Source organism: Heteronotia binoei, chromosome 15 (genome assembly GCF_032191835.1).
Source record: "Heteronotia binoei isolate CCM8104 ecotype False Entrance Well chromosome 15, APGP_CSIRO_Hbin_v1, whole genome shotgun sequence".
NCBI classification, from domain to species: domain Eukaryota; kingdom Metazoa; phylum Chordata; class Lepidosauria; order Squamata; family Gekkonidae; genus Heteronotia; species Heteronotia binoei.
The window spans coordinates 24,529,009-24,553,164 of NC_083237.1; the positions used below are offsets into that span (position 1 = coordinate 24,529,009).

General features: G+C 47.8%; 1 protein-coding gene across 2 annotated transcripts; it reads right to left on the reverse strand.

Annotated features, from left to right (window-relative positions):
• Positions 1–2,357: 2,357 nt before the first annotated feature.
• RASIP1 (Ras interacting protein 1) lies at positions 2,358–23,146 on the reverse strand. 2 transcript variants are annotated; one of them, XM_060255975.1, is made up of 12 exons: positions 22,992–23,146; positions 19,449–19,600; positions 17,312–17,892; positions 14,797–15,164; positions 11,833–12,480; positions 10,300–10,337; positions 7,871–8,022; positions 7,147–7,262; positions 6,798–7,038; positions 5,812–5,984; positions 4,532–4,679; positions 2,358–2,915 (listed from the first exon to the last, which is right to left on the reverse strand). In XM_060255975.1, exons 2-12 carry the CDS (start codon positions 19,580–19,582, stop codon positions 2,716–2,718), a joined length of 2,799 nt encoding a protein of 932 aa, XP_060111958.1. In that variant the 5' UTR covers positions 19,583–19,600; positions 22,992–23,146; the 3' UTR covers positions 2,358–2,715. The 2 variants fall into 2 exon arrangements, with proteins under 2 accessions (XP_060111958.1, XP_060111956.1); XM_060255973.1 differs by lacking the exon at positions 22,992–23,146 and adding an exon at positions 21,523–21,687.
• Positions 23,147–24,156: the final 1,010 nt, after the last annotated feature.

A 24,156-nucleotide genomic window follows, 5' to 3' on the forward strand; every position in this document is an offset into this window, starting at 1 on the left:
ACATCCGAGGCGCACTCCGCAGCGTCTTGTTGCCCTGCAGCTCAAACTGGAATTTAAATCGCATTGCCTGTAGAGATTTAGGAAATTGCTTGGTAAAGGCTTAGAGACTGAGCGCCTGGACTGGGAAAACAACCTACCCTCGGAGGCACTGCGATGGGCCTTTACTAGACCTTTTCTCGGGATTTTTTCTCTTTAGTTCTAGCCCTGGCTGTTGCTAGACCCTTAATGGGGTGGTGGTGAGTCCCAAGGCACGCTCAGAAGCATACAGCTGCTGAGGTGGGGGGGGGGGGACAGAAATATGGGGAGGGAACTTTAAAATTTATTTTATTGTATTCATTTGTACCCAGCATTTCTCCCCAATAGGGACTCAGTGACTTATGTCATTCTCCACCCCTTCATTTTTATCATCACAACAACTCTGTGAGGTAGGTTAAGCTGAGAAAGCCTGACTGGCCCAAACTTTGTGTGGTAGGTGTGGGGATATAATCTCCAGCAGTCCAACACTTTTTACTGTTCCGTACTGGCTTAAAAACTGATGAGGGGGTCCAGGGGTGGAATTCTAGCAGGAGCTTCTTTGCATATTAGGCCACACACCCCCGATGTAGCCATTCCTCCAAGATCGGCTACATCAGGGATGTGTGGCCTAATATGCAAAGGAGCTCCTGCTAGAATTCCACCCCTGAGGGTGTCCCAATAGGGTGGGTTAGTATCCCTTGAAAGAGTGCCCTGGGTACCAGGTTTCAGCAAATCCCATGTGGCTCTGGAGAAACACTGGTCTGAGCCCTCTGAACCAGCTGTTTGGATACAGGCAGTTCCTCTGCCTGGGGTGAGGGTTGAAGGCCACCTGTTCTTGTCAGCACATGCCCAGAGGCACTCTCTTTTGTCTTTGCTGCCTGGGGCCTCACCAGAAGTCTCTGGTTATATTTGTTGGTCAGGAAATGTTATCCTGGCTGAGCACAGGCATTCTCAGCCTGTGTCATTGTCCTAGGTTGAAAGGCCAACTGGCCAGTCCACGGTCCCTAGTGCTCAATGCGAGATGCCTTCTCGTGCCAGACATGACAGAGACCCTGAGAGACTGAGGTGGGCACTCGCTGGGTCCCCTTTGCCCTTTCCCTGCGGCTGCTGTCGGGCCACAGGGAGCGTTTCTTCGCACAACAGGTGTCACCTGTTGCCAGCCGTCCAAGGCCCGCGCTGGATTTCACTGACGCGGCGGATCAGGTTCTGACCAGGGTATTTAAAGTCAGACATGCTCCCTTGCCCTGCCCCCTGCTTTGAGCCCTGCCCCTTGGCACCACCCCCCATCCCACCTTCATCTGGAGCCCAACCAGAGCAAAATGGGTGTGTGTGAGAGAGACTGAAAATGCAGACGTGTCCTAAACTGCGCTTCAGTCTGCGTGAAGAAGCGGATTAAGTGTCACTAGACAAGCAACACTGACCCCTCCTGGTGGGTGGGAGAAATACTTACTTACCCCCCTCCCACCACTGGGATATTGGCAGGGCTGTGAAAGTGAGCTAAGCAGAATTAGCATGTAGTGTCATTGGTGTGTGAATGCCAGAGATTGTTTCCAATGTGCCAATTTTTAAATCACCAGCTTTCTATGAGACACAAGGCTACGTCTCGTGAGAATTTTTGTAGTCACAGATATGCACACTCATAAATCCCTACTTTTCCTCCTCTAAAGTTCACACAAGTGAGGCCCTGATCATTCCTGCTCATGGCTTGTTTCCACTTTAAAGTGAAAAATGGTAATCTCTGGGTGCCTAGCTTATCACTCCAGGAACTTGGGTATGCATGCAATACATTTGTCAGGGAAGAGGAGGCTTGCGATTCATGTCTCTTAGGGATGTTTTCCTTGCCCCTCTGCAGTCTCCCAAGTCCTGGATTCTTGTGGCCTGGCTGCAAAACCCCCTGGACTGCTCCAAAACCAGCCTCTGGGTCTGATCCCTTTTGCTGGGAGCTCTACACAGCAGTGGTGGTAAGTAGTGGGCTGAATGAGCTCATAGGTCTTTCCCAGGCTCAGATTTCAAAGATTAATTCCAGGAGCAGCCGTGGGCTTGACGCTGTCGACAAAGATAGCACTTGTGGTCTGGGACAATGGAAAGAGGCACGTCCCAGAGACACTAAAGGCCTGTATGGAAGACACCAGTAGTCCCGGCTCCCAACCCCCATACAATCTGGTATTTCAGAGCCACATACGGGCAATGTACACCAAATTAGTGCATGCTACAGAGACAAATTTAGCCAGTTCTATCCCTCTTCTCCAAGAGACTCTTGTCCTGTCTTCTGGCAGCTGCTCCACCTTTCTGAGAATTATGTGTAGAATTTGGAAGCTCCCTTTACAGTGAGATTCCCGGTCTTGGTCTCAACGAATAATTTTATTGGTGTGAGGAAAAGAATACATAGTTTTGTGACAAACTGTGAACTGGGGCCTGAAAGGGCAGCCGAGTGTGAGGTGGAAAAACACTGCAGTCTCTCAAATAAGCAGCTGACATCAAGTCACAAAGAGTTGTTGTGGAAACAGCAAACAGCAGTCGGGTTTCTTTTACCTTGGACATGGTAAATGACCTTTGAACTTCAGGGCAGCCCTATTAACAGGTAAACTGAATGGTTTGAGGTTCTTCTGCCTCTTCCAGAATCAACAGGGGGGAAATGTTCTGACAAGGGCTTTCTGAGGATCCGAAGCCAACTTGAATGTTGGTGCCATTCCCTCCTTCTCATTGGCTGGAATCCAGACCATAGACTGCCCTCTGGTTGGCTGGGAGAGATTCACGTTCCAGTTCCCACAGGAACCGACGCAGACGTACAAGTTGTCGATGGAGGCCATCGTCGGACACGGACTCTGAGAGACGCAAGCGGAAACCATCACAGGGAAGAATCAGGGGTGGGTGGTCGGTGAAGCTCTCAAATATATCGCCTGGGGTGTAGGAGAGAACCAGAGAGCCAGCTCTTGGTTTATACATATAAAGCCAGAGTCACAATTAGATGTTTTGACATTCTGAGCAGACTTAAACAATTGTTCCTGTTGCAAAATTTAAAAAATAAAATAAATTCCAAAACTCCATTTTCTCAGACTTTGCTGTCCTGGGCAGCTGTGCCAGTAGTTCTACCCTCATTTGACCCTAGCTGCACCCTCCGGTAAGTACTACAGGAGGCATTAGGAGCCCATTTTTGCAAGAGGTACCAAATGCTTTCATATTCTGTTACATTTGTTGGGGTGGGAGAGAGATAGGGGAGCTCAAAAGAGAAAGCAGGGGAACTGGATTAGAATAGAAGGGATTCTTTCCCAGCAGGGAAGAATACAATGATGATGGGAAATGTGGTAAAATCCTTACACCTCAAGACTGATGCCAAGGTTCACAATCTAAAAGGGATATTTTGGAAGTACCTTTTGCTGGCTGGGGAGGGTTAGGGTCACTATTCAGGCACAGAATCATGCAGTGACACAGAAACACAGATGACCCTGGCTAGTGAAGGACAAAAGGCAGGCAATATCACACCTAAATCTATAGAAAGTTGAAGGAAGCCAAAGTGTAGACATGCAGACAGGAAGGGGTCTGCAAGGAAGGGGACATAAGGGGGATGATAAAACCTCTAAGCACGTGGAAGAAAGGGTTCATTTTCTCTTGACTGTTTTAGACAAGAAGAAGGAAGGAAGGAAGGAATCCATTGTCCACAGAAAGCAGCCATTGCTACTACATGGTTCTAAAACTGAAGAGTGGGAAACCTCAGAGGCCAACACCAAGTAAAAGGATGAGTTCAATTAACTGCAAGTTCAAGAAGGGAACAGCCTGTCCTTACCACATAGTGCTACATTACATGGTGCTGAAATCAAAAAGTGGGAAACCTCAGAGGCTAACACTAAGGTAATGGATGAGCTCTAATCAATTGCAAGTTCAAGAATATATCCTTATTTACCAATGTCAGGAATATTTATGATCGAGAGCAATTTATATCCCCTTTTCTTTGATCTTTGCTCAGTCCATTGTGTTTGCTTACACTGCGCGTATTTTTAATTTTCCTATTAGACTTCTTGACATTTTTAATGTAGCTGGTCTGATCCCTGTGATGCTTCTGAAAACTCATGTCCAGTCCATACTTGCCAGGAGAGAAGGGGGAGGAAAGACAGTTACCCTACCCTCCTAAAATGTGCAACTAAGCCTGTTAGGCTCCTCTGCAACAACTGTAAAAGAGAAGGAGACTCGAACTCAGAGCTAATCAGCAAAGCGGCAGGGCTAACCTTCAGGCAGGAAAGAACTGGTTAGTTGGCAGTGGTGATACCCAGAGTGTGTGAGAAACTAGGGAGCAGAGAAAGAGAAGCCTCACTGGACAGGTGACTAGGGATGGCTACAGAACTTTCTCACTCCCATGTGGGCACAAACAAGTACTTGTGAGACTGTTTCCCTAGAATCCCTACAGAAGGAAAATTTCACCTGTCTGCCATAAAAGGCACAGATTCCCTGCCAGAAATAAAACCAATGGCAACTATAAGTGGCGGGGTGACAAAGTTCGTGTGGGTTTGGGAACACTCACTGTGTGCGATCTCATCTCTCTCCTCTTTCGGTGGGTCCCAGCACTCGGGGGCCAGGCGGCCTGGCCCCAGCTGGTAATTCCTGAGCACGTGCTGGAGCTGGGCTGGTAGCAGGACAGGATAGTCATTTCTCAGGCGGGACCAAGATGCCTGTGCACAAGCAGAACACAACAGAACAGCGGTTAGCAAAAATGCCCCTCCTAACCCAGCCCTTCAAGCTGAAATGTCCAGATGCTGTACTTTCTGCCCCAGAAGTAGAAAGCAGGGCTGACGCCCAATTAAAAGAACATACTGGATTAAGCATGTGAGTTTTTACTTGAGCAGGGGCGGTCTTAGGCATGAGACTTCACCAGGTTACTCAGCTTACGAAGCTACACAGAGCGACGTTGCAAGTTTAAAAGAGAAATGTTTCTCTATTTTAGAAGTATGCTTTAGATAGAAAAGAGGACAGATAGGATAGAGTACTAACTTACTAGTTAAGGATGGAAGCAGATGGTGCTAAGAGAGGACAGCATGTCGTCCCTCTTGGTGTGTGCCGGGAGAAGGGGTGAACGGAAGGAAGGAAGTTGTCCCTGAGAGCACCATCTACATTTCAAAGGGTTCAGGGGCAGAAGAGTAAACACAGGAAGGAAAGGTCAGTGTGTCCATCTAGCTATCTGTTCTCGCTTGCCACGCACTTGGGAGGCTGAGGCAGGGGATTCCCCCTTCACTTCCAACAACAATCAGGGCAGCTAACTGCCTAGCTTCTGCCCGGAAAGGGGGCAGGGGATCTAATTTACTTTTTATAGGGAATAAGATCACATTCCCCTTACCACCTCTAGTAAAGTGAACCTGTTTTGGTTCTAGGGTTGCCAACTCCAGTTTGGAAAATTACTGAAGGGGTGGAGCTTGGGGGATGTGGGGTTTGCGGAGGGGAAGGACTTCAGTGGGGTATAATACCATACAGTCCATCCCCTAAAGCTGCCATTTTCTCCAGGGAAACTGATCCTTGTCATCTGGAAATCAACTGTAATTCTGGGAGCTCTCCAGGTCCCACTTTATTTCCTTTCCATAGCTGGGCCCTGGTGCCAAAAAGGCAAAGTGTCAAATAAAAGGATGAATGAAAGAATAAATAATAAGGGTTGCCAACACAGTCTCCTTTCATCAGACCCTTGAACTGTGTGCTTCAGGAGGAAAAAGGGCAGCAAACACCCACGACCTATGTTCTTGCTCAAGCCAGCTGTTTCCACATCTGGGCTCCCATTCCCTTCAAGGCCCAGGAAGGCCAAGACCTATTGTTCACCTGCAGCAGGCTGCTTTTGGGCACGCACAGCAGGTTGGCCGTGGTGCTCAGCTTGCGGAAGAACTCGGTGGCGATGTCCCCCAGGCCCACTCCCTGCAGCCAGTCCAGGACCAGGTCCAGGTTAGTTCGGATTTGCACTGCCTTGGCCCATTGGAACAGGGACTGGGAACTGCCTGGAAAAAAGGGAAGGAAAGTTCTGAGAACAAATCCTGAGCTATGCTTCTTAGTTCCAACTTCTTACTGCCCCCCCTCCCCAATTCTTTCCTGCCAGTGACTCTCTGGGTCCTGGGCTCCCACCCCCACCAGTTCACTAACTGCTGGATGAGAAGCCAGCTCCGCCTGGCGATTTCCTGTCCTGCTCAGGGCAGCCCTGAACTCTGGGACAAGCAGGAAGCCGCCTGCTTCCGCCAGAGACCAGAACAGAAAATAGGAGGAAGTGTGTGTGTGAGTGAGTGTGTGTTTGTGGAAGGGAGGAGGGATGCTGAGAGGTTCTTGTTCTTCCACTGGACAGGAGCAAAGAACAGAATCCGATCCTTCTAATTCTCTAGCCATTTTTGCACAAGAGGCTTAAAGTCAATCTTGCTTCTGCTGGGTTCTAATGGAGCTGTCAAACCTCTGTGGCCCAGAATGATCTTTCCAATGATCTTTCTCCTGCTTTTTTAAAAATTTAAGGCATCTCTCAAAAGCCTAATGAAACTGCTATCTCCATCCAGGCATATTATACCTCATTCCACATATGGGGAACCCAGGAGTCCTGACTTTCATAATTCCTTGCTCTATCCCAGCAGACGTTTTCACTTCACAAAGCTCTCCATCTCTCTAGGCCCCAGTACTACCCATAATCACCTGGGAATCCTGGTTCCACTTACTCTATGATCTCTGTCTCATTAAAAACTGGTCTATTTTCAAAGAACTGAGGTGTCTCACTGCCAAGTTGTTCGTCCCAATTTTGCCCTCATCCCAGGAAGACTGTGATCTAGGTCTACCTCTCTCCATGAGGGTGTTGAAGAGCGAGGCATTGGAGAAAAAGAAGAGGTATCCGAAAGTCTGCGAGACGAGGTCAGGATGCAGGTCACAATCGCGGGTCAACTCAAGCGTCGCCTGGTAGATGGCAAGAGTCCCACGGATCCCGTCCGGCATGCTGCTGAGCTCCAGCACGTGGGACAAGTCAGTTGTGGCTGTGAAGGGGTTACTGTCCAACAATGCAGGGAGAGCGGAATACAGAGTCTGCAGGGGGAGAAAAAGATTAGAAATGCAGACTGTGGCAAAAGGCAGGCCAGTGGGTGAGTTGGGAGGAGAAGGTGGGATTCCAGTTATCATCGGGACACCACTCACCTTAGTGAGGTAGTACACAGACTGCTGGAATGTGGACATGATGACTTCGTCCAAGACAGCCATCGCCTCATCACATGTCTCCAGGTCACTGGAGAGTAAAGCATTGTGGGAAACTCCTGCAGGAACAATAGCAGAGAGAATCCAAAGGGATATTTTCACTTCAAACTGGTTTGACATTCATTCTTTTTCAACGGGAAACTCTGAGAACTTCAGTTCTATAAGCTGGGCTAAGGATTGCTAGAAGAATGATGAACATCTGCATCAAACTACGATCTCCAGGATTCTTAGGGAAAGCCACAGTGCTATAAAACTGACATAGAATTGAAAATATTGTACAGATGCCCTTAGAGCAGCCTTCTTTCCAGTCCCCCATTCTGTAGGGAGCCCACAAGCTCCCTTGCTCTTCTGTCCTTTCCAGAAAACTCAAGAATCCTAACCCTTTACTTCCATTATCTTCTGGAGAAACTAAAAAACATCTTTTGTGTTCTCTCTTAATGGCATACTGGCCCTACAGCCTCTAGGTGGGCCTGGAGATCTCTTGGAATTAAAACTGATCCCCAGACTACAAAGTTCAGTCCCCCTGGAAAAAATGGCTGCTCCTCCCCAAACACTTCTATCCCCAGGTGCCACCTCCAGGAATTCTCCAGTCTAGAGTTGCAACCCTATGGCCCAGTGCCCTTCTACCCTGCTATGACCCTACAGAATGCAGGAAGCCTGGGCTCACCCTCCAAGTCTAGGTCCTTTTCAATGTCCAAGACCCTCTTCTGTACCAGGTTGAGCAGCTCCATGGAATTGGCCATCCAGAGCATTAGGGGGCGCAAGTCAGCAGCCACTTCCTCGATGCTGAGGTTGCCTGCCTCGTCTTTGTCTTGCTGGCTATGAGGATCAGACAGAAGGAAGGAGGATTAGGCGCGAGTGACAGGGGGGTGCTCCCACCTGCCCCTGAGAAGCAGCTGCCTCTCGGCTGGGGTGTAACAATGACAGCTGGGCTGGATATTTGGAATTCTATCCATTCCACACATTTTCAGAGTTCACACAGAGTTCAGAGTTTCTTGACTTTTGTGAACTTTGTTTCCAAAGGACATTGCAGAATTGCTTTTTGCTTTTTTTTCCCCTGCCCCGGCGGGGAGGGCGGGATATAAATAAAATTTTGTTGTTGTTGTTGTTACTTGTGAATATGCTAAAATTAAAATAAAAGGTAAAGTTACTGATCCATAGGGTGATGTCCCATCAGGACATTTTCTTGGCAGACTATTTATGAGGTAGTTTGCCATTGCCTTCCCCAGTCATCTACACTTCACCCCCAGCAAGCTGGGTACTCATTTTACTGACCTCAGAAAGATGGAAAGCTGAGTCAACCTTGAGCCGGCTACTTGAACCCAGCTTCCACCGGGATCGAACTCAGGTCTGCAGTACATACTGCAGCTTACCACTCTGCACCACTGGGCTCCTAACTGTCTTAACTACATGGTCTTAAACTACAGTTTCTTGTGACATGCAAACTTGGACATCTAGATTTAATTCCTGGTGCTGTCCTCCCTGCAATCCAAGCTCCGATACCTGATGGGTCTCTATGGGAGAGGCAGGAGAACAACTGAAATCAGTGAAACCAGCTTTTCTGGAGGCAACAGAGGGCTTTAATGATTGTCTGTGGGTCAAATCCCAGTTTCACAAATTAACCATTGTTAAAATAAACCACAGTGTTGTGTTATGTCTGTATTGAGAAGAAGACTGCAGATTTATACCTTGCCCTTCTCTCTGAATCAGAGAGGCTTACAATCTCCTATATCTTCTCCCCCCACAACAGACATCCTGTGAGGTGGGTGAGGCTAAGAGGGCTCTCACGGCAGCTGTCCTTTCAAGGACAACTCCTGCGATAGCTATGGCTGACCCAAGGCCATTCCAGCAGCTGTAAGTGGAAGAGTGGGGAATCAAACCCGGTTTTCCCAAATAAGATTCTGCACACTTAACCACTACACCAAAGGGGCTTACATAGTCCAGTCTTGGGGAGAGAAAGGGGGGAGTTAACCCATTCCAGAATGTCCTTCTCTCCTGTAAGGATAATCTGTTATTCAGTACCATCACAGCCAATGAGTTGCAAGCACATGACAAAGGAAGAGCCACAGTTATGATCTCATTGGTAGAGTGGTGGTCCGGCCCTGCAAGCCTGTGTGGCACACTGGAGGACTAACTGGCAATGGCCATGTGGAGAGAGAAGGCATGAAAGGGCTTTTGCAGGGAGGGCAGTCTCTGAACCTACCCATGCTAGAAACAAAGCATCTCTATAGCAGAGCTGCTTGCCTCAGAGACCTGCTGGTCTTCCCATGCGCATGCAGAAAGGTGGGAGATGCTCCCCAGGCACAGACAAGAGCAGCAAAGAAAATGGCAGCCATCTGTGGATTTTGACAGGGGAATTGCTCTAGCCCACAGCTGCATGGTGAAAACCCCAATATACCTGACATTGGCAATGAGGGTGGCCACATGTTCAGTTTCACACCAGCAGTGTGCTGGTAAGGACTTCCATAGTACTGCGCTGTTTCTCTGCAGCTGGGCAGAAACAGTGCAACCCTAAGCAGAATTGGTGGTGGAAAGTGACAAGTTACAGCCAACTTATGGTGACCTCTCATAGCTTTTTCAGGGCAAGAAGCATTCAAAGGCGGTCAGCCATTTTCTCTGTGTAGCAATCCAGGACTTCCTTGGTGGTCTCCCATCCAAGTACTAACAAAGTACTGACCCTGCTTAGTTTCCAAGATCTATCCAAGTCAAGGCCAACAGAATCACCACCTTCTAAGCCCATTGACTCCAGGGTGTAATTCTGCTTAGGACTGAACTGGAAGTGATGTATACTCTAAAAAGACAGCGTCTCCTCATAGGTTTGCCAACCTCCACGTAGTGGCTGAAGATCTCCCGCTATTACAACTGATCTCCAGGCAACACAGAACAGTTCAGTGTGAGAAAATGGTTGCTTTGAAGGTGGACTCTGTTGCATTATACACCACTGAAGTCCTTCCCCTCCCCAAAAAAACCCTGTCCTCAGGCTCCACCCCCAAAATCTCCAGAGACTTCCCAACCTGGAGCTGGCAATCCTACTTATGATGCTGTGCACTGCAGAACAGCACCGCCTCCAAAGGCAAGTTTTCATCTCTCACTCACTTTTCTGGCTGCCGATCTCCAATCTCCTTTATCTTGTCCTAGGAAGGATATCAAGGGGAAAAAATATTAACTGGGCAAATTGGAACCAACATAGCATCTTTACATCCTTGCCAGACCTCAGTTACAGAAAAATAAGACTTGGAAGAGCTAATGAGGGAAATCTATTCACTTGTCTGCTGTCCATAGGCAGAAGTGGATACGAGAGTTTTTGGCTTTGGGGTGAACCCTGCATTCCCCCTCCCTTTACTTTTGCAAGATATATCCACAGTCTCTGAACTGACTCCCACTCTGCTTTCCTCCCACTGTCCCATTTTCTTTTATTCCCTTCACGTTCTTGGCATGTTGACTTCATCATGTTTGCTTGCTGCATTAAGCATACTTTTAAAAAACTGGGTTTCTTTAAGGGGGGGGGTACAGCTTTTTTTTTTTAAAGGTTTCAAACACTTTAGAAGCTGTTCATTGAGAGGTGGAAGTTCGACCACCCATCAGCGCACTGCACAGCCCTGCTGAAAAGTTTATTTACTTCACGGATACCCCACCTTTCTCCCCAAAGAGATTGGCATTATTCTCCTCTCCTCTGTTTTATCCTCACCACAACCCTGTGAGACAGTTTAAGGCTAAACGCACGTGACTGGCTCATGGTTCCCTGGCAGAGGCGAGATCTGAACCTAGGTCACCCATATCCTGGTCTGGTGCTCCAGCCACGAACAAGCACCAGCCAATCAGTGCTGCACCAATCTGAAATTTGCCCAAGAATAGGTCCTCCTGGGTCTGATCCAAGCAAGTACATTAGCTTAGATGGCAGTCTTCCCTGGTGCAAATTTCAAACCCTGCATCACAGAAACCTACATGGTTTACCACAGCAAAGTAAGTACCTTTTTAAAATAATCACTCTTTTCATTTAATCTGCTCCTGTCATGATTAAGGAAGTAGGTAGCAGCGAGGAGCAAAAGAAGGGGAAGGGGATGGAGAAGCTTCCAAGCTTTCCTCCTTTCCTAAGGGCTCAAATGCTGCTGCTTCTTTTTTTAAAGAGAGAAGGGATGCTCAGAATACTGAATTCCAGAGCATGGCTGAATGTGAAATCCATACACTGTATGCATGCACATCGTCTTGCATCTGGAGCATCAGCAAGGCTGTACGGTTGCCAGCTCCATGCTGGGAACTTCCTGGAGATTTGGGGACGGTGCCTGGAGGGCAGGGCCAGCCCTGCCACTAGGCAAACTAGGGAACTGCCTAGGGCGCTGGCCTTTGGGGGGTACCAAATTGGGTGCCCCCCATGAGACTTGGTGACGTTATCAGTGCAGGGGGGGGGCATCAGAAGATAGCCTTGCCTAAGGTGCTGGATAGTCTAGGGCCGGCTCTGCTGGAAAGCAGACTTTGGGAAGGGGAGGGAGCTAGAACTCCAGGCCCCACTTGGAGGCTGGCAACCCTAGTGTGTGAGAGGACCATCCTAGGACCGGGGGTGGTGGTGGTTTGTTGTCTCCAAACTGAAATAAAAAGAGCTGCATGGAAAGAGTTGCATTTGTCATTTACCCAAACGGCCTCCTTGACCAGCTGAGCAATCCTGGCGATCAACCTGGGCAGATGACCTGGTTCTAGCTCCCGAGCAGCGTGTTCCAGGCAGAGCCCAAAGAGGAAGGCAGGACCCAGCCGGCAGCCCGGGGCTTCCTGGAGCCGCACAATCTCAGTCAGGAGGGCCTCCTGCTCTTGGGGCCGGTAGCGCAGTTGAGGTTCTCTGCTCTTGAGGTAAGCCCGGAACGCTTCCTGCCGCTCTTGCAGGGATCGACCGCAGGCCTGGCATGCCAAAGCTCCCACCAACCCTGGGGAGACCCATGCCTTGGGCAACCATGCTGGTGGTGCAGGTGCAGCTCGAGGGTCCTTGTACATGAAGAGGAAATGCTGCCCCATCCCCAGCAAGTCTCCAGGGGCCAACTCCACCTGGCGGTGGAGTGGGGCACCGTTGTGGGTTATGGACGCCCCACGGAAGGGCCGCACCATAGCCGAGCCCCGGGGCTGGCTGGGGTCTGCAGGGGGCACTGAAGACACTACGCAGCAGTGGCGTGGAAGGATGTCTGGGGCACTCAGGAACGTGTCCACATAGCTGGATTGGTCTCCAGCTTGGCGGCGTTCTGGGCGTCCGAAAATGTGTCGGCGACGTGTCATCACATGGATCACAAACTCCTGCAAGGAGAAAAACAAATGGAGTGATTTCAACAGAACAGCACCCAGGATTCCTAGGGACAACAGACATATTGGGGTCAACTCACTATCTTATGAATGTACCCAACCACTGTGGTCATCTTGGGAAGTCCTGCTTCGGAGGCCAAGCTTTGCTTTCTGAAATTAGGTAGGTGGCAACCCGGGAGGGGGCCTTCTTGGTCATGGCACCAAAATTCCAGGACTTTCTCCTTAGGGAGATTGTCCCCCTTCTGTTGCTGTCTTCCACCAGCAGGTCCTGCAATCATCCCGCATTGAATAGGACAGGGGTGGCCAACGGTAGCTCTCCAGATGTTTTTTCCCTACAACTCCCATCAGCCCCAGTCATTGGCCATGCTGGCTGGGGCTGATGGGAGTTGTAGGTAAAAAACATCTGGAGAGCTACCGTTGGCCACCCCTGGAGTAGGAGGTTGGACTAGATGGCCTGTATGGCCCCTTCCAGCTCTATGATCCTACTACGGTTCTCTGGTTCAGGTACAGATTTTTTTGGTTTTGTTTCCTTTGGTGATTCCTCTTTCCTACCAACTGTTTTATTGTTTTTAATGTCTTTGTATGCGATTGTGCAACTGAACAGCAACAAATGCTTTAGTTCTGTTTAATTAATTAATGATGGGTTTTTTGGTTGGTTTTAAAATGTGACTTTACTCTGTATGTTTTAATGCATTGGCCACTTTGATCACCCTTGTGAGGGAAGAAAGGTGGGATACAAACATTAAAAATTAAATTAGAACTCATACATGGAACCAGTGGGGTGCTTGGCTCACACACTGGCATTTTAATCAGCCATAAACAGCCTCATTCCGCATCTCTGCTGTAGCCAGGCAGCTGCCCATTTTGCTCGTTGATTGAGGAGTAAACGAAACATCCATTGGGCTGATGCAGTAGCGGGGAGGTGCTTTTCCTGCTCTTTGAGACATATACACTGAGCATGAATTTGTCCCTTGCAGGGGCAGGACTTAAAAGCGTCATGTTGCGGGGCTTGCATCTAGAAAGTTCCAAATGTTGGTCTGTGAAGGTGGAGCTGCTGTGTGCATGGCTGGCACAGAGACCACAAAGTAGTAGTTCAGGCTGCTATAGCCAGTTTTGCCCACAAGTGCTTGATGCAGTAACAAAGCTCCAGGGCACCAGGAGAGAGATTTTTATACTGGCATCTCTTACATTTTTATCCTCCCATCCCGTTCCTTCCAGGTGAACCAAGCAGCAATCACAGTTCTTTCCTCCTCCATGTCCCCCTCACAGCAACCCTGTGAAGTGGGTGAAGTTCGAAGAGGGTAATTAGCTCAGGGCCAGTGAGCTTTGTGGCAGAGCCAGGATTTCCTTTACTTTGTACCCTTAGAAACTCAATGATTCACAGATCTTGAGCAGCAGAAAACGTTTATCTCATTTTTTTTAATGCAAAGGCTAAAAGGACTGAGACATATTTCACAATTGCAAGAGTGATCTTAAGATCCTTATCGTGGAGGAAAAGAGCCAGGGTTTCTGGAGTATGAGAGGGGATGATTGGTTGAATAAAGGCTTAATATAGTAATCCCTCATAATCTCAAAAAAAATCTGCATTCTAGCAGAGCATGAAAGGATGTATCAGTCCTGTTAAAGCCACAAAGGAGAGCTGGGATTTGAACATATCTCTAATCCCTCACACAAACCTCAGGTATATAGTCCTCTCCCATCTGACGTCAACTGTGGAGTTGGGGTTTTCTTTCCCTTTCCTCTAGGATGCCTCATGGACGAAACTGAGAAACTTCAAGGGATAATCTTTGCCTCATAAAGGCCGGGAAGACATATTTTAGGGCTCTTATTGAGAATTAATTTACTTATTTTCATTTACTTTAAAACAGTTAATGATGTGACCTTTCCACCACACTACTGGTATAATCTGTTTTAAAGGGTTTTTTTTTAATGTTACTACTATTTATATGACATGTCATATTTTTTTCTATTTCTGAATTGGGCCTTAGATCTACACAATGGATCAGGGACAGACAGGGAAGACTTTTCCACAAACTTGAGGGAAGCCCCAGGTTTGCAGGATAAAAAAAAGTGAAATATAACAAATAATCATTGGGGAGCAGCCCCCTCCAAATAACAGAAGCAACATCTGTAATTTTAAGAGATAATTGCTCACTGTAAGATTGAGATCTCAGTGGCCATTTTCAGAGTTTCTAGGCAACCACAACGGTATTACTGAGCCTTCCAAGCCTTGGTTTCTGTCAATCTTCCCCCTTTCCATTTAAGGGGGAAAAGAATGATGTAGAGCTGCCTAACTTCCATCATCCCTACCTGTTTTTCATTGTAGCCCAACAACTGCAGAAAATAAGGGTGCTCTGTTGGCGGTTGTATGAGGCACTGAGAGAGCTGCTCTAAATTGGACGAATCCACAGTGGTCTCTTCAGAGGCTGCAGCCAACAGGCCCTCGGTGCCCTCAGCAACTTTGACCCGTGATTCCTCAGCTGGGCCTCCTTCAGCAGGTTCACCGGCCGCCATACTGAGCACATTTTTGCGTTCCCTGCGGCGTTTAGTGCTGAGATTCATCTCACTGATGCTGCGCCGGAGTGAGAGGTTGTCTGCCCTCTCCTTGGGGGCTACATGGCCTCCTGAAGCGGCACGGGAACGGCGAGATTGCTGCCGGCGGGTCTGCGAGTTGATTCCTGCAAGACAGGAAGAGTTGGGAAACAAGATGGATGTCAAGGTGACTCTGCTTAGGAAGGTAAGCTGCTGCTGTTCTCTTAAAAGGAGAGTCATTTCATATCAAAATGCTCCTAACACCCCCCCCCACACCCCTCATAAAACCTAATTTATGTAAGCACAAAGGGTCTTTGTAGAAAAAGCCCAGCAGGAACTAGCTTGCATATTAGGCCACACCCCCTGACACCAATCCAGCCGGAACTGCGTTCCTGTGTGTTCTTGCTCAAAAAAAAAAGCCCTGTAAGTACTGATGAATAAAAGAGAGAAACTGAATAGACTTACATAAATCTTTGTTTGCTCGTTAGGATCATTTTAGCATGATAAAAAGCAAGAAAGGAAAGGCATGTATATAGAGAGGTAATTGAAAACAGAGAGTTGCCTATCCACAAAGACATGGCTGACACACGCCAGCCCAGACTATGATCCCAGCACCCAGCAATGACTTGCCCAAATCCTGCAATCACAAAATCTCAATCTAGGGAATGAATGGTTGCAGACTTGGGTGCAATCAGTTCCACCCAATATCCATAACTTGATAAACACCAATGAGAATCCTGCAGGATTTGCCACGTAAAGAATGGAAGGCGGCGAATATGAACAGGCTTTGGCACTTGTGCAGACCTGTTGTTTAAATGGGGCAAAATACCAGGACCCGAATGTGACTGTGGTGCAGCCTGCCAAACTATTTTCCATCTGTCACAGGAACATGAGCATCGTGCTTTCCAGAGAGATGTGACCGAGCTCTTTGAACTCTCCCTAGCTGCAGACTGAAAATTTAGATATTAGTATTTAGAGGGATTGCCCAGTTGGTCTGCAAACCCACCGTATCAACTTGGTTATGTATTTTATATTATATGCTTCCTGTGTGTAACTCTGCCATAGGATGGATGGATGGATAGATAGATAAATGGATGGATAGATAGATAGATGGATGGATAGATGGATAAATGGATGGATAGATAGATGGATGGATGTATAGATGGATAGATAGGAAAGACATAATGGGCTACACCCAGATTGGGCTGTTGCCTTTGCTACACCTGCCAGAGGAGGAATTGTCATCCTCTTGATATCTTGGGAATTCCATTGACCCTGATTGTCAACCATAGGCCAACCCACCTTGGATGTATTTGCAACAGGAGGAGACACTTAGCATGCCAAAATTTCAGAATAGGAAATACTGCAAACAGAGGACAGAGTGAAGAATTTATGCAATCATTTCTTATGTTTTCAGCCTTCGCAGAATACCGTCCTGCACATATGAATGCAACAGTTGTCTTACTGGACCAGATCAAAGATGGACTGGTGGAATGTTGTGTCTGCCCGTGGTTGGACAGGTGTCCTCGGGAAGGCCACAAGCAGAATGTGACAGCACTGTCCCCTGCTGTGTGCTCTCAGTATCCAGTATCCTGCCTCTCAACACAGATCTTCCATTTTCAGCTCACATGGCAAATAGGCATTGACACTTTTTCCCCATAAAGATGCCTAATTCTTATGAAAGCGTGCAAATTTTAACAGCCTTTACTCCAACTCAAGCAAAGGAATTCCACAATCTGTGCACTATGCGATGATCACTCACCAATCACTCGCTTTTTTGCATTTTAGGATTACCATTAGCCAAGGAAAGGTTTAGATTGATCGATTAAAAATATTTTAATTGATTAAAAGGGAGCCATGATTAATTGAGTGATGGATTTTTTAAAAACATTAATTTTAAGTATGGGTTGCCAGTGTTATCTTAGAAGAGCAGGCCTCCTCCTTTCACATACATGTGGATTGCTTCTTCTAGGGGACTTTTTGGCATGCATGAGCATGATGTAAAAAGGAGGGAACTGTATGCCCCTTTTCCAGAAATATATGCAAATTTAGATAAATTTAATTAATAAAGTAAAATTCATATCAATCAATCAACTGCTGAACTTTTCAATTTTTTTTAATGTCATGAGGGCTGGGAACTTATTTTTCAATTGAGCAAAAGAGCTTCTGGAGAATGTGCAAAGCTCATGACATTCAGAAAACCAGCTTCGACACAGCAGGGAAAGACTGCTAGAACAAATTCCTCTGGCAGTTCCCTGAAAGTGCCGCCCACTGCTCAATACCCTTCACTTACCAGAACCATCATCATCCTCGCCTTCTGCCATCTTCTCCACATCACAGCGCCGGCGGATCTCAAAACGGCGAGTGCAGCCGGTCTTGGGCTTCCACACATCCTGCAGCACAAGCGGACGTTCAGAGTCGCCCACCGCCCGAAGATACTGGGCCTGCCAGGAGCTGTCAGGACCATGAACGCTGCCCACCACATCACACAGTACATAGGCATCCTCCGCATTGGGCTGCGTCACACCGTAGCGTTCTAGTGCTTCGATCACCAGCTGCCGAGCAGTGGAGCGCACGGTTGCCAGCACGCTCTTATAATTGGCACCTGTGGAGATGTCCCCTCCGTAGATTTTCAGGACTCCTGGAACTTCCCCCTGCAACGGGGGCTGGACTCGGTCTTCAGGCAGGGGCTCAATGAAGTCAGCCAGTTTCTTCTCACTGGCCCAGCGTCCTCCACTCCCACCAGTCGGCCCTCCAGTTCCCCCTCGCTGAAAGAGTGTTGAGAGCCTCTTGTGTCGACTGGCCTTGTTCTTGGTGGCTGGGCGCATCTCCACAGGTTCACTGCCACGGCTGGCAGTATCTGAGGATGTAGACCTAGAAATAGGACAAAAGGCCTGGGAGAGGCAGCAGGGAAGATACCAGCTGCTAGACTGCTGGGTTCAGATGTGGGAGACCTATGGCCAAATATCTGCTCTGCCATGAAGCCACAAGTCACAACCTCTCAGCTGAACAGAAATTCACAGACCTCACAGAAATTCCAGGAAGATAAGATGAATTAAGGAACACAGTGATTATAAATGGATGCCCACCACACATGGGAATGCCCATGGAAACGTGACCTATGAGTAAGTAAGTCCCTCCAGAATCTGCAGTCCTGTTTGCACTTCTTGTTTAATCAAAATGTTAATCAAAACCTCGTCTCCCCACATTCTGTTTTGCCGGCTCAGATGTGTTCCGAAGCAGTTTCATTAGCACCAGTCTCACACTTCCATTTGGCTTAATAAATATCCTATATGCTTTCTGGTTGCATAGGTTTTTTGGGGAAAATGTTTTAGTAAGAGCCACTCATCAAATGCCAGTGGCTCAGAGCACGTGGTTCCCAGAGTGCTACAGAACCAGACAATAGCTGCTGCACATTCACACTGCTTGGTCTGAAGCAAATGTCTGTTAGGGGCTGTACAATTTTTTTAACTGCCAGCATGGAACACAGATTGCCAGTTAGTAGAGGCGGTGGAGCAAATGCCAATTTTTATTACCTTTTTATCCCAGCAGTTCAGGGAGGCATAGCTGGCCCTCCCTTTCTCCAGTTTATTCTTACAACAACCCTCTGAAGTAGGCCAGGAGAAGGGCCAACTACGCAAGTGATACTCTGTGTTCTTGGTGTTTGAGGGGAGGGCTTCTGGAGTTCTGGCCCCACAGGTGGACCTCCTGATGACACCTGGGTTTTGGCCACTGTGTAACACAGTGTGTTAGACTGGATGGGCCACTGGCCTGATCCAACATGGCTTCTATCATGTTCTTAATACATTGATTAAGGGCCTGCTCAGGGTCCTTTCAATCAGATGTGTGCTGGAAACTCTGTGCTGAAATTTAATTCCCAGGTGCTGGGGTCTGATTTGGATTGAGATCATGGCACATGGGGAGAAGAGGATGAAACTTTCCCACTTGGCTGCTTTTCTGCCCTGAAATAGCCCCAGGTGGCCACTATTCATTTGCCTTGTTGGGGAAACTTACAAGTAGGCACATGCTTATCAGCACACCTGTTTCCCCAGGTTAAGAATTCAGGACTGGATGGGAAACCTGAGTAGGCAATTTAATAAGAGGTGTCACATGATCTGAATGACAACAGAAGATTTTAGTGGCAGATAGTGCTGGACAGAGATGACCTAATTCGGTTCCCAAAGAAGGCTTAGCACTGGGAAAGGAAAACCCATTTATATGATCCTAATTGGGAGATGATACACCATACATGGTGGGTCCAAACTGAAGGCAGCAGTAAATACTGCTAGGTCAATGGGCTTATTAAACTGAATCAAGGGGGATACCTGATAAGGATTCCAGTGGGCTGTACTTCCGGTAGGGGTGAAAGAGGCAGAACTAATCGGGGCTGATTCCAGCCTAGCCAGGCCTACTATGAGACAGTCACTTACTTGACAGACCCCACGCTGGGCCACCTGCGGCCAAGCTTGGCAAAGTGTTTCTTTGGAGAGTTGATCCAAAGGCCAACAGGAAAGTGAAGCTTCCCAAATCGGGGGCTCCCGTCTTTTCGTTCGTCTGAGAACATGGTCAGAAGGATCCGGCACTTTTGAGAGATGGATATAAAGAGACACACACAACATTAAAGGCTGATCTTCAACAAGCATGACCATTCTCAACCCAATGGCGTCCACCTCTGGTGACTTTCATTACACCCAGATCAATGTTCCCTCTGAGCTGCAAAGTCTTGTGAGCAAAAAATCTACTTTGTGAGCTACTGGCATTAAAGTTGTGAGCTACTGCATAACTTGTTGTGCTCTAAAACTAAAACAAAAATGTGTGAGCTAGAGGCTAAAAAACTGAGCTAGCTCACGCTAACGCAGCTTAGAGGGACCACTGACCCAGTCCAATATTCCCTCTAAGCTGTGGAGTCTTGTGAGCAAAAATTCTACTTTGTGAACTACTGGCATTAATGTTGTGAGTCAACAATTTGGCCACTGCATAAATTAATTTGCTCTGGGGCCATCCTTCCTGACCTAAGACAAAAATTTGTGAGCTGGAGGTTAAAAAACTGTGAGCTCGCTCACACTAACTCAGTTTAGAAGGAACATTGACCCAGACCCATGTCATCCCACACCACTAGAGTAATACCCTTTCATAAGTATATGGAGAATCTGCTGTACACAGTACTACTCACCCCATTTCAACAAAGATACATTAGTGATGGGAATGGCGTAGAAATGAGCAATCAACATGGGCCAGGCCTAGGGGCTGGAATATCTTCCCAGCGAGGAAAGTGTTTGAGAAGGGAGAGAGAAAAGTGACAGGAAGTAGATGACAGAGGTTTACAAAAAACATGTTGTGATACTAAAACTCAAAAGCATTCAATTATAGGGATTTACTAAAAGATTTAAAAATGTGTCTTTCTTTCAACAGTCACCACTGTGGCCGCATTGTGGTGCGCAAGTCCATTCAACAGACAGAATTCAACTTCCAGAGAATCTCAGTTTGCATTCCTTTTTCTAAAGAAGCAGCATGGGTAAGACTATGAGGAGGAGGGATGAACGTACCACCACCGGCCTAAGAAGAAACTACAGAATGTTCAGAATGGACCCTCGCCATCTTGAATTCCAATAGGCCCAAGCAGGACGTGCGATAAGGCCAGGTGCCTAGAAGCATTTCCAGGTCAGGGGTGACATAGACTTGCCTCTCTGCCTCATTTCAGCCTTATGCAGCCACACCCAGCCTCCCCATCCCCTCAGTTGTGATGATAGGATTGCCAAGTCCAATTCAAGAAATATCTGGGGACTTTGGGGGTAGAGCCAGGAGACTTTGGGGGTGGAGCCAGGAGACATTGGGGGTGGGGCCAAGATAAAGGCTGTGACAAGAATAATTGAATGCCCAAGGGAGTTCTGGCCATCACATTTAAAGGGATGGCACACCTTTTCAATGCCTTCCTTCAACAGGAAATAATGAAGGATAGGGGCACCTTCTTTTGGGGCTCATAGAATTGGACCCCCTGTTCCAACCTTTTTGAAACTTGGGGGGTATTTTGGGGAGAGGCACTAGATGCTATACTGAAAATTTGGTGCCTCTACCTCAAAAAACAGGGGCCCCCCAAGAGCCCCAGATACCCGCCGATCAATTCTCCATGATTTTCTATGGGAATAAATCTCCATAGGGAATAACAGAGTTCCCAGCAGACATTTCCCTCCCCCCTCTTTCTGACGACCCTGAAGCAGGGGGAGGGTCTCCAAACCGGGGATCCCCTGCCCCCACCTGGGGATTGGCAACCCTATGTGATGACATGGCAGGAACAGCAGCTGAGCAGAAAAGCTTTGAAATACCTCCATGCTGTGGTCCATATCTCACACCTCTTCTGAACATAGGTCCAAAACACCAACAAACATTGAAGCAGAGTCTCTCAGTAAAGGGTAAATGCAACACTATCCAAACATCCTTACAGTTTGTAAATTAGTCTGTATGACATGGAGCAGAATAGAATTGAAGATACAGAGATTTGTATACCTGTAGACACATCCTACCCAGAAAAGCCTTGATTATAGGACTGTGCCAACTTTGAGGTGGAGCCTGGAGATTTCCTGGACTGTATAACTTATCTCTAGGTGACACAGATCAGTTTCCCTTGAGAAAATGGCTGCCTTCAGGAGCAGATTCTATGCCATTATCCCCTGCTGAGGTCCCTTCCCAAACTCCACCCTCCCCAGGCTCCACCCCAATTCTCCAGGAATTTCCCAAACAGAGCTGATAACCCTATTAGACTCTCCATTGCTCTAATTCATGTCCTCACTTAAACCAACAGATTCCCATGCCTGTTGAATCCAAGCTTGATTGCGGTTCTTCACAGGTGATTAACTGCTAGATGGGATTCAAACCCAGACCAGAGAGGCAGGGACACTTAAGCCTGCACTTCTGTTCCAGCCAGGAGGGTGAGTCAGAGGCCTTGAATCAAACAGTTACGTCAACAGGAAAAGAAAAGGTCTCACAAGCTCTGGGGTCCCGATAGCTGGAGCCACACCCCACATGCTGCTTGGTTCTTGGGGAAATAAATCAGGAAAACAGTACAAAATAGAAAGTTGCAATCTGGATTCCCTCACCCACCCCCTCTCCAGACACTAGGTCTGCCTGAACCACCAGATCTCATTCCAGAAGCCCTAAATATTGAGTCCTCGTTCTTTAAGCTGCTAGATCTCTGTTTCTTGGCTCTTTTCTGCCCCTCATAACACAGTACTCTCTTTTTCAGAAAACTCTGGGGTTCTGGTTCCCAGTACCATACACTGTAACCACAGAAGGCCTGAGCAAGAAAATCCAAATTGTGCCTCCCCACCCAACAACTCCACAATAAAATAAAACCCATGAATGGCAACATAGGGCTTTTTAAATTGTACCTGCCACCTGCTTCACTCCTGCCTAATGAATGTGACTTCTCTTTTGCAGGTCCTTCTCAGAGAATAATTCTTTGAGACCTAATAAACCAGTGAACGGATGCAGGTTGCCAATGTCCAAGTGGTTTCTTGAGATCTGGAATTATGACCGATGTCCAGATACAGAAATCAGTTCTCCTAGACAATATGGTTGATTTGGAGGGTGGACACCAGGACATTATATCCAACAGAGCTCTTTCCCTTCCCCAAACTCTGTCCTCCCCAGATTCCACCTCCAAAATCTCCAGGAATTTCCTAACCCAGAGTTAGCAACCCTAAAAAGCATCAACGTCTGTCAAGGAGAGCTAACAAACAGGGCAAGCCAGGAACCAGGTCACCTCAGTTCTCTGGAAGGATGGTCAAGTGGACAAGAGAAGACCTGATGCCAGATCTCCTTGGATCTTCTTTGGGTGGAATGTGGTGGGGCAGAGCCCCTGGGGAGCAATGCCACCCCACCCTCCATGAGTTCCTACCTGCATACCATCTCTTCCCATTTTTAGATTCTGTACTTGGAATCTACAGGATGCTGTAGCACTGGGAGAGCATTCTTACCTGCTCCAACGGGTGCCCCAGGGGCTGCAGGCTCCCTGCTCCACTCTCAAGCACCACACAGGGCAGGCGCCATCTTCAATTCTGGAGTCCAGCACGCACTGTCTGGGGCTTCTGTGTGTGCTGTGACTTAGTCCAGCGATGACTGCGCAAGGATTTCCCGTGCCTCTGGTCATTCACACACAGGAGGTGCGGCAGGAAAAGGAGATGGCAGGAGGGGGGGCAGGAAACTGGCTGGGAAGTAGGGCCTCTCCCAAGAACTAGGGAGTGGAACAGGCTGGTTCGTGCCTCTCAGCTAGCAAGGGCAGGAAAACCAAGGCAGTAAAATAAAGGGGTGGACAATCAGAGAGTATCCCATGCCACCCCACCCCACGGATTCATCCCCCATGCTCAGTGATGGTTGCCAAAGAGCAAAGCCCACAGATGGGATAGTGATTTGATGTGGACAGGAGACAAGCCAGCCTTCCTTCCATAGGAAATAATGAAGGATAGGGGCACCTTCTTTTGGGGCTCATAGAATTGGACCCCCTGGTCCAATCTTTTTGAAACTTGAGAGGTATTTTGGGGAGAGGCACTGGATGCTATACTAAAAATTTGGTGCCTCTACCTCAAACACCAGCCCCCACCCCAGATAATGAGCCACCGCCTTGTATAGGATTCAGCATTTTGGGTTTGTGTGACTAGTTATGGGGAGAGGAAGGGAAAGGAGATTGTAAGCCGCTTTGACTCTTTTGGGTAGTGAAGGGCAGATATAAATCCAATCCCTTCTTCTTCTCGGATGACTAGCTTTTTATACAGCCACCATAACCATGAGCATGGGTTGCAAACATTAGTCAATGATCATGCTTATACTGGATGATTTCTATTGGCCAGGCTGCCATTAAAGACACAGAAGTGGGCCAGGGCATTTCTTTTGTCAGACGCCAGCTTGAATGCTTCTTCAAACACTCCACAAACTGGATTTGCGATGATGTGCCTACAGCTGCACAGTGTTCAAGTGAAAATGGCTGCTTTGAAGGGTGGACTCTATGGCACTATACAATGCTGAGGTAGGGATGTCAAGTCCAATTCAAGAAATATCTGGGGACTTTGGGGGTGGAGCCAGGAGGCATTGGGGGTGGAGCCAGGAGCAAGGGTGTGATAAGCATAACTGAACTCCAAAGAGAGT

What these genes read in the sequence shown, in the direction of transcription:
- RASIP1 (XM_060255973.1), bottom strand. An exon ending in AAAGGACCTAGACTTGGAGG is followed by an intron (nt 7,263 to 7,870) that starts GTGAGCCCAGGC and finishes TTGTTCCTGCAG; the next exon opens with GAGTTTCCCACAATGCTTTA. An exon ending in CTGTGTACTACCTCACTAAG is followed by an intron (nt 7,039 to 7,146) that starts GTGAGTGGTGTC and finishes CTCCCCCTGCAG; the next exon opens with ACTCTGTATTCCGCTCTCCC.